The sequence below is a fragment of the Plectropomus leopardus genome, chromosome 12 (assembly GCF_026936395.1).
Source record: "Plectropomus leopardus strain MGB_pleo_1.0 chromosome 12, ASM2693639v1, whole genome shotgun sequence".
In the NCBI taxonomy this organism is placed as follows: Eukaryota; Metazoa; Chordata; class Actinopteri; order Perciformes; family Serranidae; genus Plectropomus; species Plectropomus leopardus.
In genome coordinates this window covers 35,364,273-35,379,704 of record NC_142187.1, presented here as the reverse complement: position 1 = coordinate 35,379,704, position 15,432 = coordinate 35,364,273, and the positions used below count along the sequence as shown (strand labels likewise).

Sequence of the window (15,432 nt, the reverse complement as noted above, 5' to 3'; positions counted from 1 at the left end):
CAACAGGGACGAGGAAACGTGTCTGCATGTCGTTACTAAAGTTCATCCTATTTGCTGGAGTAGTAAACTCGGATTCATTTCATGTAGGATTCTACTAACGTGACTGATTGTTTTCCACTAATTAATGAGACTCTGTATTTCCATGGAAACGAAGAATACACTCCCCCCAAAGAAGTTTTAATTTTGAGAGCTAATTGTTCCAAAACATGAATACATTTTGACTATACATTTTTATTTTGTTGTTAATAGTTTTCTAGTCACAGTATAACACTCGGGGTGTGCTTTAACGTCATTTGAGCACCTCAGTAATGCTTGCAGATTTCGGCGCTAACTGCATCACTGTCATATGAAGTTAAAGAACACCCTCGAGTGTAATATTGCTTAAATTAGGACTTGTTGGCGCTCATCGACACCAAGTGTAAAGTGCACCTTTGACGGCTCAGATCCCCGTAAATAAACTCCACAGACGTGAGCATAAAGATGTTAATCGTTGCTCTCTGGGCTCAGTTCAGTTGTGTGTGGAGGACTCAGTGGAAAAAAGGCTTCCAGACAAACAGCTACAGAGGCTGATGAGCGTGTACAGCAGCTGATAGGAATCTGCTCTCGGTGGTTATTAGGTTTCCTAAAAGCCTGTTGACAGCGAATCGACGCTTCCTCTCCTGCAGCAGCCGGGCTGTGTGGGTTTCTGCTCTGCAGCTTTTCTCACAGTAAAAACACAGTGACGGTTACAACCATCCACTCTGCTTCACGAATCTTTACAGGAACTTCAGTCGCTCACTACGGCGTTCACATGGGAATAAAAACTGAACTACGCTTCAAAACAGGAGCAGCTTCACAATCACAGCACACCAAGAAATCAGGTCAACAGATCCTGGATCACACAGACGCAAATATTTAGGCAAAGAGACGAAAACCTGATGCAGCTTCATCAAACTACTTCAGTCTGTTTTTGAGAACACTTACAGTCCAGCTTCCAATGATGTAAAATGATAACAGCAACAACAACATTATTACTGTTACTTTCATTATTATTATTATTATATTAACAGAAAAGACAGATGAAAAAAATCTAAATTCGGCTAATTTTAACAACAGAGCAAATTAATGTGTTTTTTATACAAATGTATTTGACATGGTTGTCATGTAATTCCCCTTCAGCCATAACTATTTATTAATTAACCACAAACTCCTATTGTGTGTAATGACATGTAGTATCATACATTATACATACTATGATTATAATTCATTCATTTTATTGTTGTTGCCTTTTTGTCTTATTGTTAATTTATCATGTGAAATTGTTTTTGCAAGTTAAGAAACAAAAAATCTTAAATAGTGTTTGGAAATCTTCCACCTTCTCATAAATTTCTCTGTCAAAAATATAATTTCAGAGAAGTTTTAAGTTTCCACTCTCAAAGTGCTGATATCACCATGTGATGATTTCAAGCACTGACTCCTCGACCGCAACATTTCCAAAAATAAGTCGTGCATCTGTTATCATCGATGGCAGCGTCAGAAACCGCAGAGACAAACAAGTCATCTTGTTGTTTCACCCCCTCAAAAATAACAAACTTATCTGTATCTGTTTGTGAGGAAGAACTAGAGCGTCCATGTTGGTTTACCTCAAGATCACACTGCACATACATTTTTAACACATCAACACAAATGCAATTCATCTGTTCATTTTCTTTCGTTTTGAAAATAAATGCATTTTTCATACATGATTTCAGAGTAAACTGTAAATTATAAAACAGCTCAGCACCAAAGCTGCCGGATCATCCAAACCTACTGAGATGTAGTTAACAGCTGTGTGTATATTTACTGATCTGTGTTTTTATATTCATATCTTCCTGTACATTTCTCCTCTGCGCTGTGTGAAAGTACATTCAGAGCGACTAACAACCAAAGTCAAATGACTTGCAGGTGTTAACACACACGGCCGATGAAGCTGATTGTGTTTCTGATCATTTGCTAAGAAGCCAAACTGAAATCCATAAAAACAAAGACGTTCATAAAACAGACACTTTGATTGTTTTTTTAATTTAGTTTATTGAGAATATTATACTGAAAGAATCTGACAAACCTGCCACACTCTGCATAATGGATTAAAAAAAACAAGAAGAGAAGAAATACGACAAAGAATAAAATATCAACCAGACAGCCAATGATTCAGATTCATTTATATTATCATAAAAGTGACCGTCAAATGTGGAAATAAACTACAAATAACTAAAAAATAAAGGAATTTAACCATAACTGCAAACATATATTTGTGTATATGTACGTAAATGTTAACGATGACGATACCTAACTTGCACACAGAGATACATTTTACAACCAACCACAACAGATCATAACTGACATTTGTGAATACTGATCAAAGTGATCGATGAGATGAATTGATGAGATGTGATGGAGAGAAAAGACGAGCAGGAAACAGTCAGTCAGCATGTGTGCAGTTGGTGGACGGTCCCTTGTTTCTGAGGATCAACAGCAGAGAGAGTCCACAGCAGTACACCAGACTCTTCACTGTCAGCACCGTGTACAGCACACACAGCAGCTTCACCCTGCACTGAGACCGGAGGGACACTGAGACACACACACACACACACACACACACACACACACACACACACACACACACACACACACACTTACATCAGTATAACTTGGACTTTTCCAGACGGGACAACCAGCTCTCCGTGAGGACAGGGGTCGGCTACATTTTGAATGAAAGCTCTGAGGTCCTAATTAAATCAAACAAGTCGGCAAGATTTTATCTCTAGAGCCAGGACAGCCAGTTTAACTCTTTGAAACCTGAGGAGATTGGCTCGATTTCTTTGTAAAAACACAGGCAGAAGTTAGAAGTTACAAGAAAATTACCTGAAATTTAGCACAAAAAATGTAAACAGAAATGGTTAAAAAAAGAAAAAAGCTAGAGTTTTCTAGAAGTTTTAATCTATTTTTTATTACCTCTAATGATTTCTCTCTCCCCATCCATCTCTCTCTTTTTAAAAACTAATTTTCAGGTCCTTTTTTGTCACGTTTTCCTAATTTCTTGCAGTGTTTTGGGATCTCTTACTGAGTTGCTCAGTGACTTTTAGCCAAAAGAGATTTAACCCGTGTGCAGAGGTTTTATAGTCTTAGATACATGTGTAAGACAGGGGTCGGCTATAATTACATTAAAAGCTCATGGACCCTTGTTAAATCCAACAGGTCAGGGCCCCTGGAGGTCCTCTGGAGCCAGGACAGTGAGTTTAACCCTTTGATTTCTCAGCAAGTTCGCTTGATTTCTTTTGAAAACGCAGGATAAAGTTACATGTTACAAGAAAATTACCTGAAATTTAGCAGAAAGTAGAAGGAAAATAAAAAAAAGTTTATTAATAGTAATAAAAAGTTATTAAAACAATATGTGTGTAGATAAAATGGTAAGTAATAATTAGAAATGTAGTTTTGCAGACATTTATCCCTATTTTTTTAAAAAAGGTAACTACTTCTAATGATTTCTGTTTCTTCTTCTATCTTTGCAGTGTGTGTTTGTCTCTGTAAAGCATCATTGTGAAAAGCCCTCTATAATTAAAATGTATTATGATTATTATTATTATTATCTCTCACAGAGTTGCTCTGTGCCTGTTTAGTCGAAAGATTTAAACCAACATCCTCAGGTTTCAAAGGTTTGAATGATTGTGTAAGGCGTCTGACGGCAACATAAGAACAGTGATGTGTCTGCAGGTCCAAAGGGTTAAATGTTGCAGTGAAAAAGGACAGATTGGCAGTGAAGGAGAGGCAGCAGGTGATCTTACGGTCAGCTGGCTGCAGAGCTGGCAGGTCTGCTGGCTGTCTCTCTGGAGGACAGGAGGCTGCTGCAGCTGGAAGCTCTGAAAGAGAAAAGCAGTGAAATGTTTGGAGAGTCAGTGAGAAATGTCAGTCCTCTGCTCCTCTGCTCTCTTTGACAGCAGCGTCTCCACATGAAGCTGAATCTCTGCTGAACGCAGTCGCCCGGCTTCATTACCTTGTTCTGTGTGGGCCTTCACTGTGTCCGCCTCGTGATGGACGGAGCAGCGGTATTTATACGTGCCGCTCTCCTGCTGACGGATCAGCAGGACGGAGGCGCTGCGTCTCGACTCTCTGAGCTCCAGCTGCTCTCCCACAGCAGGACGCAGCTCCTCCTCGGCTCCGCCCTCCTTTCGTCTTTTCCAGGAGAAGCGGACCAGAGGAGGAAACATGGCTGAGGCCAGACACAGCAGGGAGCTGCTCCCCTCCAGGTGGACTCTGGATGCTGCTGGGTACACGCTCACCACGGGCCTCACCACCGGCTCATCTGAAGTTTGACAGCAGCAACAAGCAGCACAGACACACAGTCATCTTTTATCCTGCAGCACTTTGAGATGTGTCCCAAATGTAAAGTGCGTTACAAATCAAATCTGTTATTATTGTTGTTTTTATTATTATAATGATTAACAGAGTCAGCAGCAGCTCACAGCTCTGTGCTGCATCTGTGAGCTCGCTGGAACTGACAGTGAGTTTCCTGGTTTTTACTGTCCTGATTATTTGTTGATTTCTTGAAAAACTGCAGTTGTCCTTCAACCTTTTTTGTTGCAGATTTTTTTCCAAGTTCAGGAGAGAAGGCAGAATATTTAGTCGAAGGCCGAGCTGTTTGAAATAAAAAAGTCATGAAATGTTGGACGGCTGCAGCTGTACTTTGCTGTCTGTAAATCCATCAGGTTTGGCCACTTTGTGTGCATGACACCAAAATAAAGAACATTTATCCATCAATATATAGATGACAATTTGTATTTCAATTTAGAAAATCCACTCACTACAATTTATGTTCATTTTATTCCTAATATAAATTAATACGATAACATTTAAGGATTCAGGAAATTTGCTTTCGGACATCATGGGAAATAGTGTTTTCATATTAGGGTTAAAATACATAAAGTAAATTTCTCTTCATTTTCATTTTAACGATTACAACATGTATAACATATTTACCATTGCATATCTTACTGTAACTGAATCCTTTAAATACATCAACGGATTTTTTGATGCTTTTCATTACATTACAAACTGTTGTATAATTGTGATAATAAAGCCGTCTATTTTATATGTTATCAAAAAGTACAACTTATTGATCCTGAGGAGAAATTCACAAAACATTTGACCTAATATGATTTCATATAATGTGACATAAAAATGTCCCGTTTTCTGGGGGAAAAGTATCTCACAGTTATTGATTTCAGTGTATAAAGTCCATTCACTTCTATTTCACATTCACTATTGAAGTACTTTAATATAATCTCATATAATAAAATTACAAAAACTTTCCCTTATTGACGAGACAAAAGGTTTTCTATGTTTGGGTTTAATTAGTTCAGTCACATATAAGGCATGTATTTATTACTAAATACTTTATTTTCATGAAACATATCAACACCTTCAAAACTTCTGTCAGAGCAATTTTGATTTTGATGCACAATTACAATAATTTATGATCCATCAAATGTGAATTAAACTTGACAATATAATAAATGTTAAGACTAATATCTTTAATCTTTTTAGAATTACAGTGTGTGCAGCATCGGCTTTGTAATATTTAACACCACAGTTTTTTTTTCGAAAATGTTACTGTGACTTATTTAAAATGTGATGTTTAAATTGTGTTACGTGAAATAAAGTATTTATATTCATATTTAAAATATATTTAGATACATTAATGTGAATTTGCCATTATGCATCCTGTGTCACATATCTAAATATATTAATTAGTTTGCATAAATTCTGTTTATTATAATATCATATTCAGTGCTTTTGTGCCTTCATATATAAATATTAAAAGACATTTGTAGCAACAACATAAATACATTTATTAACGGGTTAATTACATTAAAAATATTTGGATTAATTTTCTATGCATTTCCAATCATACGCTGTTGACAAAACTTAAACCTGTTTATATTAAATTATGTTTAATGTGATTTATTTTCTTGATACAAAAGAGACGATGCTACTTTGCTAAGAAGATCAAATTCTCAAATACCAATAATCATATTTTTTCCTTATTAATCAGCGAAATCTGCTGCAGAAATACAGAATAACTCGAGATTTAAACATCTTTTCATGAATTATGAAGCTTTTTATGCAACAACAGCTGAACGGCTGCAAGAATTCTCTACTAATGATGAAAAACTAACGTAAAACCTGAAGCAGCAGAAACTCTTTAAAACACATTTTCTATTTGTTCACTGAAACAACTGAAGGCAGATAAATGTTTGTTCTTACCTGTTACAAACAGTTTAGTTCCAGAGCCAAAGATCAAGTACCCCACAGTGAGAGAGAGTAATACAAAAACCTGAGTGCTGCTGAAAGTGTCAGCTGAGGCCAACGAGTCCAAATTCTGAAGCAGGATCATATTTCAGCTCCATGACGTGTTTCTCTCATGTTCATATGAACACGGCTGTCTCTGCTTTTATGTCCTTTTTAGACACACTAGCAGAGTGTCTCTGAGGATCGTGGTTCACATGTTCATGCTCCTCAGAGGATGAATCCCTCTGACTTTAATACGTTTTTATCATCATCATCATCATCATCATCATCATCATCATCATCATCATCATCATCAGCTCCCATCTTTAATTCGTCCATCACTTTGATTTATGACGGATGTGCGTCTGATGACAGGACGTTCGTCCACACAGCCAGTGTGTCTGTTGTTCTGTCGTCTTGTTTTAATTTGAAGGCGAAAGATCCTCCAACTTTTGAAATCAGTCCAACACGTGAGACCAGAGTTACTGTTCACAAACTCTGAACAACTCAACTGCTGAATACTGTAATACTAAAATACTGAAATACTGTAAACTGTTTGTGGCTTAACACTCAGATATTTTTGGTGAACTGAAGGTCAGTAATATTAAAGATCAAATGAACGTTACTGTTTGAAAAGGTTTGTTGTTAGCTGAAATATAACTATTGATCCAAAGTGATGTCAGTGTTTGGATGGATGTATATAGGGTTTGACTTTGATGTAATTATACTTTGTTTTCTAACCTTTTACTATCTTGTATATCAATATTGTGTCACAAGTGGTCATGAGACACTTCTCTGTTGATCAGCAGTCGAAAGGCATCTTCGAACTGAATCAGTCTTAGGGCTCATCCTCTGGGGACCATAAACATCCACTGTAGATGTGAAAGAAATCAGGCCAACAGTTCTCCTGTTGTGGGTCAAAGTTTTGGTTGGATGGAAAGACTGAGTCAAAGGTCCCACTGCTCACAGAGAAAAACCTGGATTCACTCTGAACACATTCACTAAGTATCTGTTGAGGGGGATTGTCATCAGTGCAAGAACTGATGAATCATTTACTGAAGTTAAATTATCTGCTGAAATCTGTTCACTGATGTGATGGAAGAAATGTGTGTAGAAAGCTGTTATTGTGAAGGAGACACAGGAAGTATTTGCATCCAGAGCAGATCAGCACTGTGAGGAGGAATGGACTTTATTCCTGCAGCAGGTCAAAGCAGAGGATATTCATTTTTATCAACATGCTAACACTTTTTTTAAAATCATTTTCACCATTTTGTTTAAATGTTTGTTTTTGATGAGGAGCTTGTTTTCAAAAAATACATCTTTATAGTTTTATACCATTTATTAGTGGCTGATTATTAATTTGATGCAACAGTAATCGTAACAATAAATTGAGAAATTATTATCATTATTATTGTTGTTGTTAATAATAATAATAACAACTGGTATCTTTTAATTTTGTTTCTTCGTTGTTCCTCTGTGTTGTTAGTTTGTCTCTCTGTGTGGAACAACAATAAACCTGCTGGAATATCTGATCAAATATGAATCAGTATAATGTTGAATAAATCCTGACAGCTGTAAATAAAATCAGTCCCTCAGTTCAGTGAGTCTGTGACTCTGGCTGAGATGGAGGTGAAATATGTGAAGCTGGGCTGTGGTTTACTGCTCTCTTCTTGTCACAAACACTGTTTGACATCTGCTCATCTGTTGGTTTTTGTACAGGCTGCACGCAGCTTTTCTCACTGTGGGGATCATCCTTCAAACAGGAGCAGTAGTAGGTGGCTGAATGACTGAGTTTAACTGTCTGGATCTTCAGCTCCCAGCCCTTCTGTTTATTCACAGCTGAGAAATCAGCTTCCTGAGGATGATTGTAACCTTTACCTATTCTACCATTATCTCTTCTAATATAAATAATCAGTGTGAATGTTTCGTTGTCTCTCTTCTGGTACCAGTATACATAAGAGTCATCACACTGGTCAGTGTGCTGACAGCTGAAGGAGACGCTTTCACCAACTCTCCTGGTCAATGTTAAATCCTCCTGAACCAGCTGAGCCGCTGCCACGGCAACCAGCGCTGCAGAGAAGCAGACAGGTAGCTGAAGGTGAGCGTGACAGTGTTTGTTACAGGTGGAGTTTGTGGGCTCCTGATTGGCTGGAAACACTCACCTGAACACAGACAGCACAGAGCAGCAGCTGGGAGGAGAAGCATTGTGTGCAGCGCTGTTTCCTCTGGTGAAGCTGGGGAGAAGTGACGCTCTGATGCAGCTGAGACCAAACAAGGACGAGCTGTGACATCAGACCAGACGGCTCCTCACACCTCCCATCAGCCCCTGCAGCGGCGCACAGACGAGGCGGCTGTGTTACAACACGCAGACATTTTTACTTGTCACAGAAGAAAAAGCACAAGTGTAACTAATAACAATAAGAATGACGGCTCTGTTGTGTTCAAGTATCCCAGTAAAACATGATGGTGAGACAGTGAGGTGACTGGAACAATACCAGGACCCTGACACTGAAACAGCTAAATGGAATTCAGCCGCTATAATTCAATATTTACACCTGGGAAATGTTGAACTGTCTTCAGTGGAAATTATGGAGATGTGTGCTATTAAAGTTTTTGTATATTGTAAAAAATTGTATCTAATTTTTGTATATCCTTGACTTAATTAAATATTTAAACAGCTTGAAGCTGGTGTACAATCTGAGTATTTTAACTGAAACTATTTTTAATTTAAAAATAATAAAAACTCTTTTTTTCTACAGCAATACGGCTCGATTCTTGTAAAAGTACTATCTCACTTAGAATTTTCTGATAATTCCAAATAAAAATACAAACAGCAGCTTCTTTGTCTCATGTTTTCAGAAAATGTTTTCTCAAATGTTCTTTAAACGGACTCTAACTGTGAAAGCAAAGCAGACTTATGATACATTTCATATCACTTGACGGACGTCTGTTCTGTGCGCTATAACTCTGAACAGTTTGATCATTTTCAGCTTGAAAAACTGTTGGAAGAATGACATCCTGTTGTAGTTGCATCAGCACACAAAAGTGTGTAATCACGTGTCTGAACGCTCTTTAATCTGCGTCACACCAATAAATGAGCTCTTCCAAACGCGGCTGTGTGACAGATTTCAAACTAATCTTTATCACATGGTGGATTTCTGTGTTTGCTGCTGCTGTGGACATTAAACACCACAGAGAAAGAGCGCCACCCTGTGGTCAGTCACAGGAAGTGGAGGAGGATCCACATGATGCTGATGGTGGTTGCCATGACAACATGATGGCGCTCTTATTCTGCTGATAAAAACCACACTGTGACATCTACACTCTAACAAATAAAGTTACCAAAAGGGTTCATCCTGAAGGGCGGAGGCTCTACCCAGAACCATTTAGGTGAAAATCAGTTATGAAAAAAACACTTTTATCAATGACTGAATGTCATGACACAGTGGCCAACACGAAAAATATACACAGACTAAAATAAAAATGAGACTAACTCTACTTACTGTTGATGTAGCTGGGCAGCGGTCGCTCAGTCTGCAGGGAGTTGATGTGGGAAATGCAGGATGGCAATGAAATTCCAGAAATTCAGCACGGACCACGTTACGGTGCAATGTACCAGATTTTGAATATGTCATTTCAAAACGCAAAAAAATATGATGGCAACAAATATTAATTAATGTTTTTATCAAGTTTTATTAAGATGATGGAGGCATCGTGTGTGGCAGAAGGGACATAACTTTTTTTTTCATTTCATTTATTTTATCACATTTTCTTATGTAGCTTTATTACCTTTTTTATTTTTATTGTTTTGCTTTTTGTTGGTTTTGGTCTTTTAATTGTTTTAGTTTATACTGATATGTTGTGTTCCGCCTCTTGCATTTTTGGTTGTCTTCATTTAATTTGATCTTAACTTGTCCCTAGTTTTGTCTGTGTGTTTTGACTGTTTGACCTTCTGTTGTTATATCGCCTTGTGAGTATCCCATTTCTGCTTTTGCTTCAAAAAATATTTTTTAGGTGCCATTTAAACAGTGGTTTAAGCTGTAGTTTTTGCGCTCATTTGAGCTGTTAAAATCGGAGCAGACACATCACAGGTCTTCATGTCATGGCGGCCGTGATAATCAAACAGGTCGGCATAGTGGCCAACCAGAAACAACACAGAATTGAAGATAGATATTACAACAACTCTAAAAGTAGATCTAGAGAAAGAGAGATGAGGAATAAAAGAGAAAGGACAGTCACAGAAAGAGAAATGAAGGACTGATAGAGATGCAGGTATATAGAAACAGTCACGGCACAGCGGCCAAACGAAACCTCAACACAAACTTAAAGAGAATAAAAATAACACTTACTCTTTGTAGATCGGTGGTCGCTCAGTCTGCAGAGAGTTGATGTAGGAACCAGACGGTGACATCTTCAAGTTCAGAGGACTCATTACAAAAAATTACTTACTTAATGTAAATACTTTTAATAACTTACTTACTTTAGTTCTAACATTGATAATTTCTACTTAAATTTCATTTTTTTCTTAAGCAACATTGAAGGAAAAATGACAAATAAATCTTCCTTCTACTTTCTACTGCTTGTCCTGTTTTAAATTAGATTTAAGATAGGAAAAATCCTATCTTCCAATTACAAGCAATTTCTAAACCCACGGCTGTGTCCTATCCTGTCTCAGACATCCTGTCTAATGTTAACTTAAATACCAACTCTAACTGAACTGCTCTCTTCCTGTCATGCGAGCGTCTTTGATCCTAAAGCACCAGTAGGCTACTGGAGACGGACCAGCCATGAAATCGACGGCTCTCACTTGTTATTGAAAGCTCGCTATCATCGACAGAAAAAGAAGTACATTCATTTTCGGCTGTGAGTTGTTGGAGGACTTAATCAATATTTAGGACTAAATATAAATTATAATTAACATAAATTAGAAATTAATCATCTTGCAGTTGATATATTTAAACATGGTCCAGTCCAAACTAAAAATGACACACCTCTTATACTAAAAGTCATGGTGCAGAGGCAAAACAAAACACAACACAGACATAAAGACAATGAAGAAATCTCTCATGAGAAACAGATGACGAGACGAAAATTATGAAAATAAAGATGAAGACAGAGCGATTGGGCAAACAGAGAAAGTCACGGCAGGGCGTCCAACCAAAACCACAACACAGACTTAAAGAAAATAAAAATGACACTTACTCTTTGTAGATTGAGTCAGGCGGAGGACGCTCAGTCTGCAGGACGTTAACGTGCGAACCGGATGGTGTTTACTACGTTACAGAAGTTAGCACGGACCACGTTACGGCGTGTGGACGGTTGGGATGTACCGGATCCCGAATGAGTTACTCAACAACACAAAAAGAATATGATGGAAACATTGAGCTGAGGTTATCAAACGGAGCATCACGGCCGCCATGACAGATACTCTGATAGACAGGCAGGCACGGCGGCCAGCCAAAAACACAACAGACATCGAGGAAAAAGAGGAAACTTAGCTATCATACAAGACAGAAAGAGAGGAGAGATGGACAGCGAGATGAGAGACAGAAGAAGATGAGGGACATAGATATAGGGGGAGATGGAGGATAGAAAAAATGGAGAGATACAGTGAAAGTCATGGCACGGCGGCCAACCACAACCACAGTTTTTCAGAGAATAAAAATGATGCTTATCTTTCGTAGATCTAGCTGGGCGGCGGTCGATCAGTCTGGAGGGAGTTGATGTGTGAACTGGACGGTGGTGGGTTCAAGTCAAGGAGAGTCACTGTAAAAGAAATACAAGTGTCATTAAAATGAGCCTTAGTCTTTGTAGATCGACCTAAAATAAAAGCAGGACGTAACAGATGTTTTACTAATGCTTTGAGGTAGTAAGGGAACAATGTATGTACTGTATGTCATCCATAAGGAGGCTTATATTCCATATAATACTCAGCTAAAGCGGAGTCGCAGGATGAATGACGGCCCAGTTTCGGGACAGATAAACTGGCCTGATTCCGGCTGTTGACACTGCCAACACTGGGCTAACATAAAAAATGACATGGCCCAGCATCGGCCCAAACTAGGCATGCCAGTAGAAATAGGTCAAACTGTGTCTGGCAGACCGACTCAGCTGAAACTCGAGGTGAATGACGCCCCAGAATCGCGCCTAATAAACGGCTGACACTGCCATCATTTAGCCGCAGTCACGCCACAAAAGTGTCAAAACCGGCCTGAGTATGGTCCAATCACATGGTCAACTTTCAGCGACACTTTAAACTTGTTCATGAAGCAGCAGAGTCAGAGCTGGCTTACTCTGTAGCCAGAGGAACCTTTAAAGTCCAGTTGTAAACCACAAACTGTATAAGAAGCTGCTTAACATTTACTTAACTTTTGTAGGCTATTTTTGTTGTATGGTTATTCACAAAAAAATTACCAATATTGCAATACTTATATCAAGTTTTCGCCTGAAGATACCTGTGGATTGTTTACCAATCCTTTATTTGTGAATGTAATTTGCACACCTTCAGCCTTTTTGAGAAATATCATTAAGGTAGATGACCCAATAGCTTAAATAAATAAAAAAACAATAATATAATATAATAAATTAAACTTTATGTTTACATAATTTACAGAATCCAAACAATAAGCACTACTGACAAATACTTTTACCAGCAGTCTAGCTTCCTCGATGACCCTGATATCTAAACAAACCAAAACCAATAAATCAAACTGTTATCCACTCTCCTTTTATGATTAATACTCAATAAGATTTATTATACATTATACAAAATGGGTTAGTTAAACAAAACTCCAAATTTCCACTTTTCATTTTTTTTTAATTTTTTTTTTCACTTTTAGTCATATCTAGGCTGAGATTGTGGGCTAATGTAATCAGGCCAACAATTTACTGTACTTCTCTCATATAAAATTTTCTTAAGTTATTTATTTAACTGCATTACATTACTGATATCAGTGAAGTCTGCTGCAAAATTTGGCATTATGTTTCAGTCAGTAAAACTCGACTCGAGACATCGACTCCTCACAGGGTCAGAGGAGAGTTTGGTGGTCTTCCCTGTATAATGATTACTAATGTCTCCCCAGTCACATTTATCAACCAAAACCTCAAATACTTTATCATACAGAGGCAGTTTTAGCTTCACGTTTAGCTACATTACTAGTGTTTCCAGATTGGGCTGTTTTGGATTGCATTGTGGATGAAAAAATTAGCTCGGGCACGTGGAGAAAAATTTGGGCTAGTTTTTCATGACTTTTTGGGTGGATTTTTTAATTAAATTGCAAAATACAAAAAAATATGATATAATATAATATAACAATGCTGACAAAGTCACCAAAATGTAATTATAACATTAATCATTGCATGTGTAAATACATACTTGAAATATTCAAAATAAACTATATCTGCCTTGTAAAAGTGCATTGTGTGTGTGTGTGTGTGTGTGTGTGTGTGTGTGTGTAATTGCATTGAATGCACTCTTTGTACAAAGACGAGCATAGGTTTGAATTTATAAAAAGTTACACCAAAATAAGGTGACAGTTAATGTTATTTGTTGAAATATGAATGACTTTTAAAAAGACCCCACCAGCCTTATGAGTGAATGTTTGAGGACATTTTACTGCTTGTTTGTCGCTGTTGAATTTTTTTATGCTTCAGCTGCAGTTGTGTGTTGATTTTCAGTGTCGTACAGTAATTATTAGAGCAGTTAAAACTATGCTGTTTAACTAAGTGCTGCTCAGATATTTTAGGCGTTTTTTAAACAGTTTTTGGGCTGAAAGCCATCAGCTGTATGTGGCAGCCCTGTACATCACACACACTAACACTGATGTGAGCTGCTTCCACACAGAGCTAATGCCCTCACTAGCATGCTAACGCGCTAACGCGCGCGCTAATCACGATAAGCGCTTTGGCATGCTAACACGCTAATCGCTATTAGCATCATAACTTTTACTAACTAAACCAAAACAGTAATAAAAATGCACGCAGCCACACACGCACACATATTTACCTTCCGTAGATTACATGTCGTCGTCCGGGTGGTTTTAGTCTGAATGTGAAACTGCAGACATCAACTCTGCTAACATCAGCTGTTCTCACATCATTACGCTAACGGTAGCTGCGTCTGTAGCTCGGCAGAGGGCGTTAGCTACAACTTCAAAAAAATACAGTTAAAAAGTACTTGTGTGTCTTAAATAGAGTATAATTTGCGGGGTACTAGAGGCAAAACTAGTCCGACCAAAAAGAAACTTTGTCCATCGCGCATCACCGAAACTAACTGCTGCTCTGACAGGAAACCAGTTTAAACTGGTTCCGTCCGTTATTTTCAGGCAGAGCCGTTATTAATGTTTAAACGGTGATATGAATGTTCAGTGTTAAAATTTCCCATTTTTGTCAACTCAAAATATTAGTATAAAATGTCATTTTAGTAAATATCAAATAATAAATGAATTAATACATGTCTTCATCAAATATTAAATTAAAGTCTTTCTTTTTTATTTTTATTTTTTCCTTTAAAAAGAATTATTACTTTGTATTTATTTTACACATAATCCGCCTTTTTTCTTTAAAATGTTGACAATTTTGAAAGAAACAAATGTGGCAATGTTTTTCTTTTATCTTTTTTTGACAACTTTCAAAGAACAAAAGGCATGTTTTTTTTCTTTTAAATTTTTTCAGGATTGTTTTCACTTCAACTTTAATTTTTGTTGTTGTTGCTGTTTTTAAAGAAATAAATGCTGTCTTTTCTTTTTACTTTTATTTTAAAGAAAAAATGTAATGTTTTTTGCTGGTGCTATTTTTTATGACGGCATTATGCCTTTTTTCTTTAAAAATGCTTTCTAAATCTGATTTCTAAAAAAAAAAAAAAACATATTAAAACAAAACAACAACAAATTAAGTCACGCTTCAGCCCAACCACCCCTTTGCTCTGATAAATAGAGAACAGTCCCTCAGCAGCTTGTAAGCTAACTAATGAACTACTATTTTCAGTATTGTTGTCTCAAGTTCGCTAATTTAATGCCCCGAAACGAACAAGCCACACAACTGATAAGCACCGAGAGCAAAAACAAGGTGTTTAAAAATATTTTTTTGGAACAAATTTCTGAGATATTTTGGGAAACAGTCCATCCT

At 37.4% G+C, this 15,432-nt stretch overlaps 1 protein-coding gene across 3 annotated transcripts; it reads right to left on the bottom strand.

Annotated features, from left to right (window-relative positions):
- Window positions 1-1,266: 1,266 nt before the first annotated feature.
- LOC148188149 (immunoglobulin lambda-1 light chain-like) lies at window positions 1,267-8,618 on the bottom strand. 3 transcript variants are annotated; one of them, XM_088085965.1, is made up of 6 exons: window positions 8,469-8,618; window positions 8,062-8,376; window positions 6,283-6,339; window positions 4,013-4,321; window positions 3,804-3,878; window positions 1,267-2,589 (listed from the first exon to the last, which is right to left on the bottom strand). In XM_088085965.1, exons 1-6 carry the CDS (start codon window positions 8,509-8,511, stop codon window positions 2,441-2,443), a joined length of 948 nt encoding a protein of 315 aa, XP_087942091.1. In that variant the 5' UTR covers window positions 8,512-8,618; the 3' UTR covers window positions 1,267-2,440. The 3 variants fall into 3 exon arrangements, with proteins under 3 accessions (XP_087942091.1, XP_087942090.1, XP_087942092.1); XM_088085964.1 differs by having other exon boundaries at window positions 6,283-6,350; window positions 8,067-8,376; XM_088085966.1 differs by having other exon boundaries at window positions 6,283-6,338; window positions 8,067-8,376.
- Between the last annotated feature and the right edge of the window lie 6,814 nt (window positions 8,619-15,432).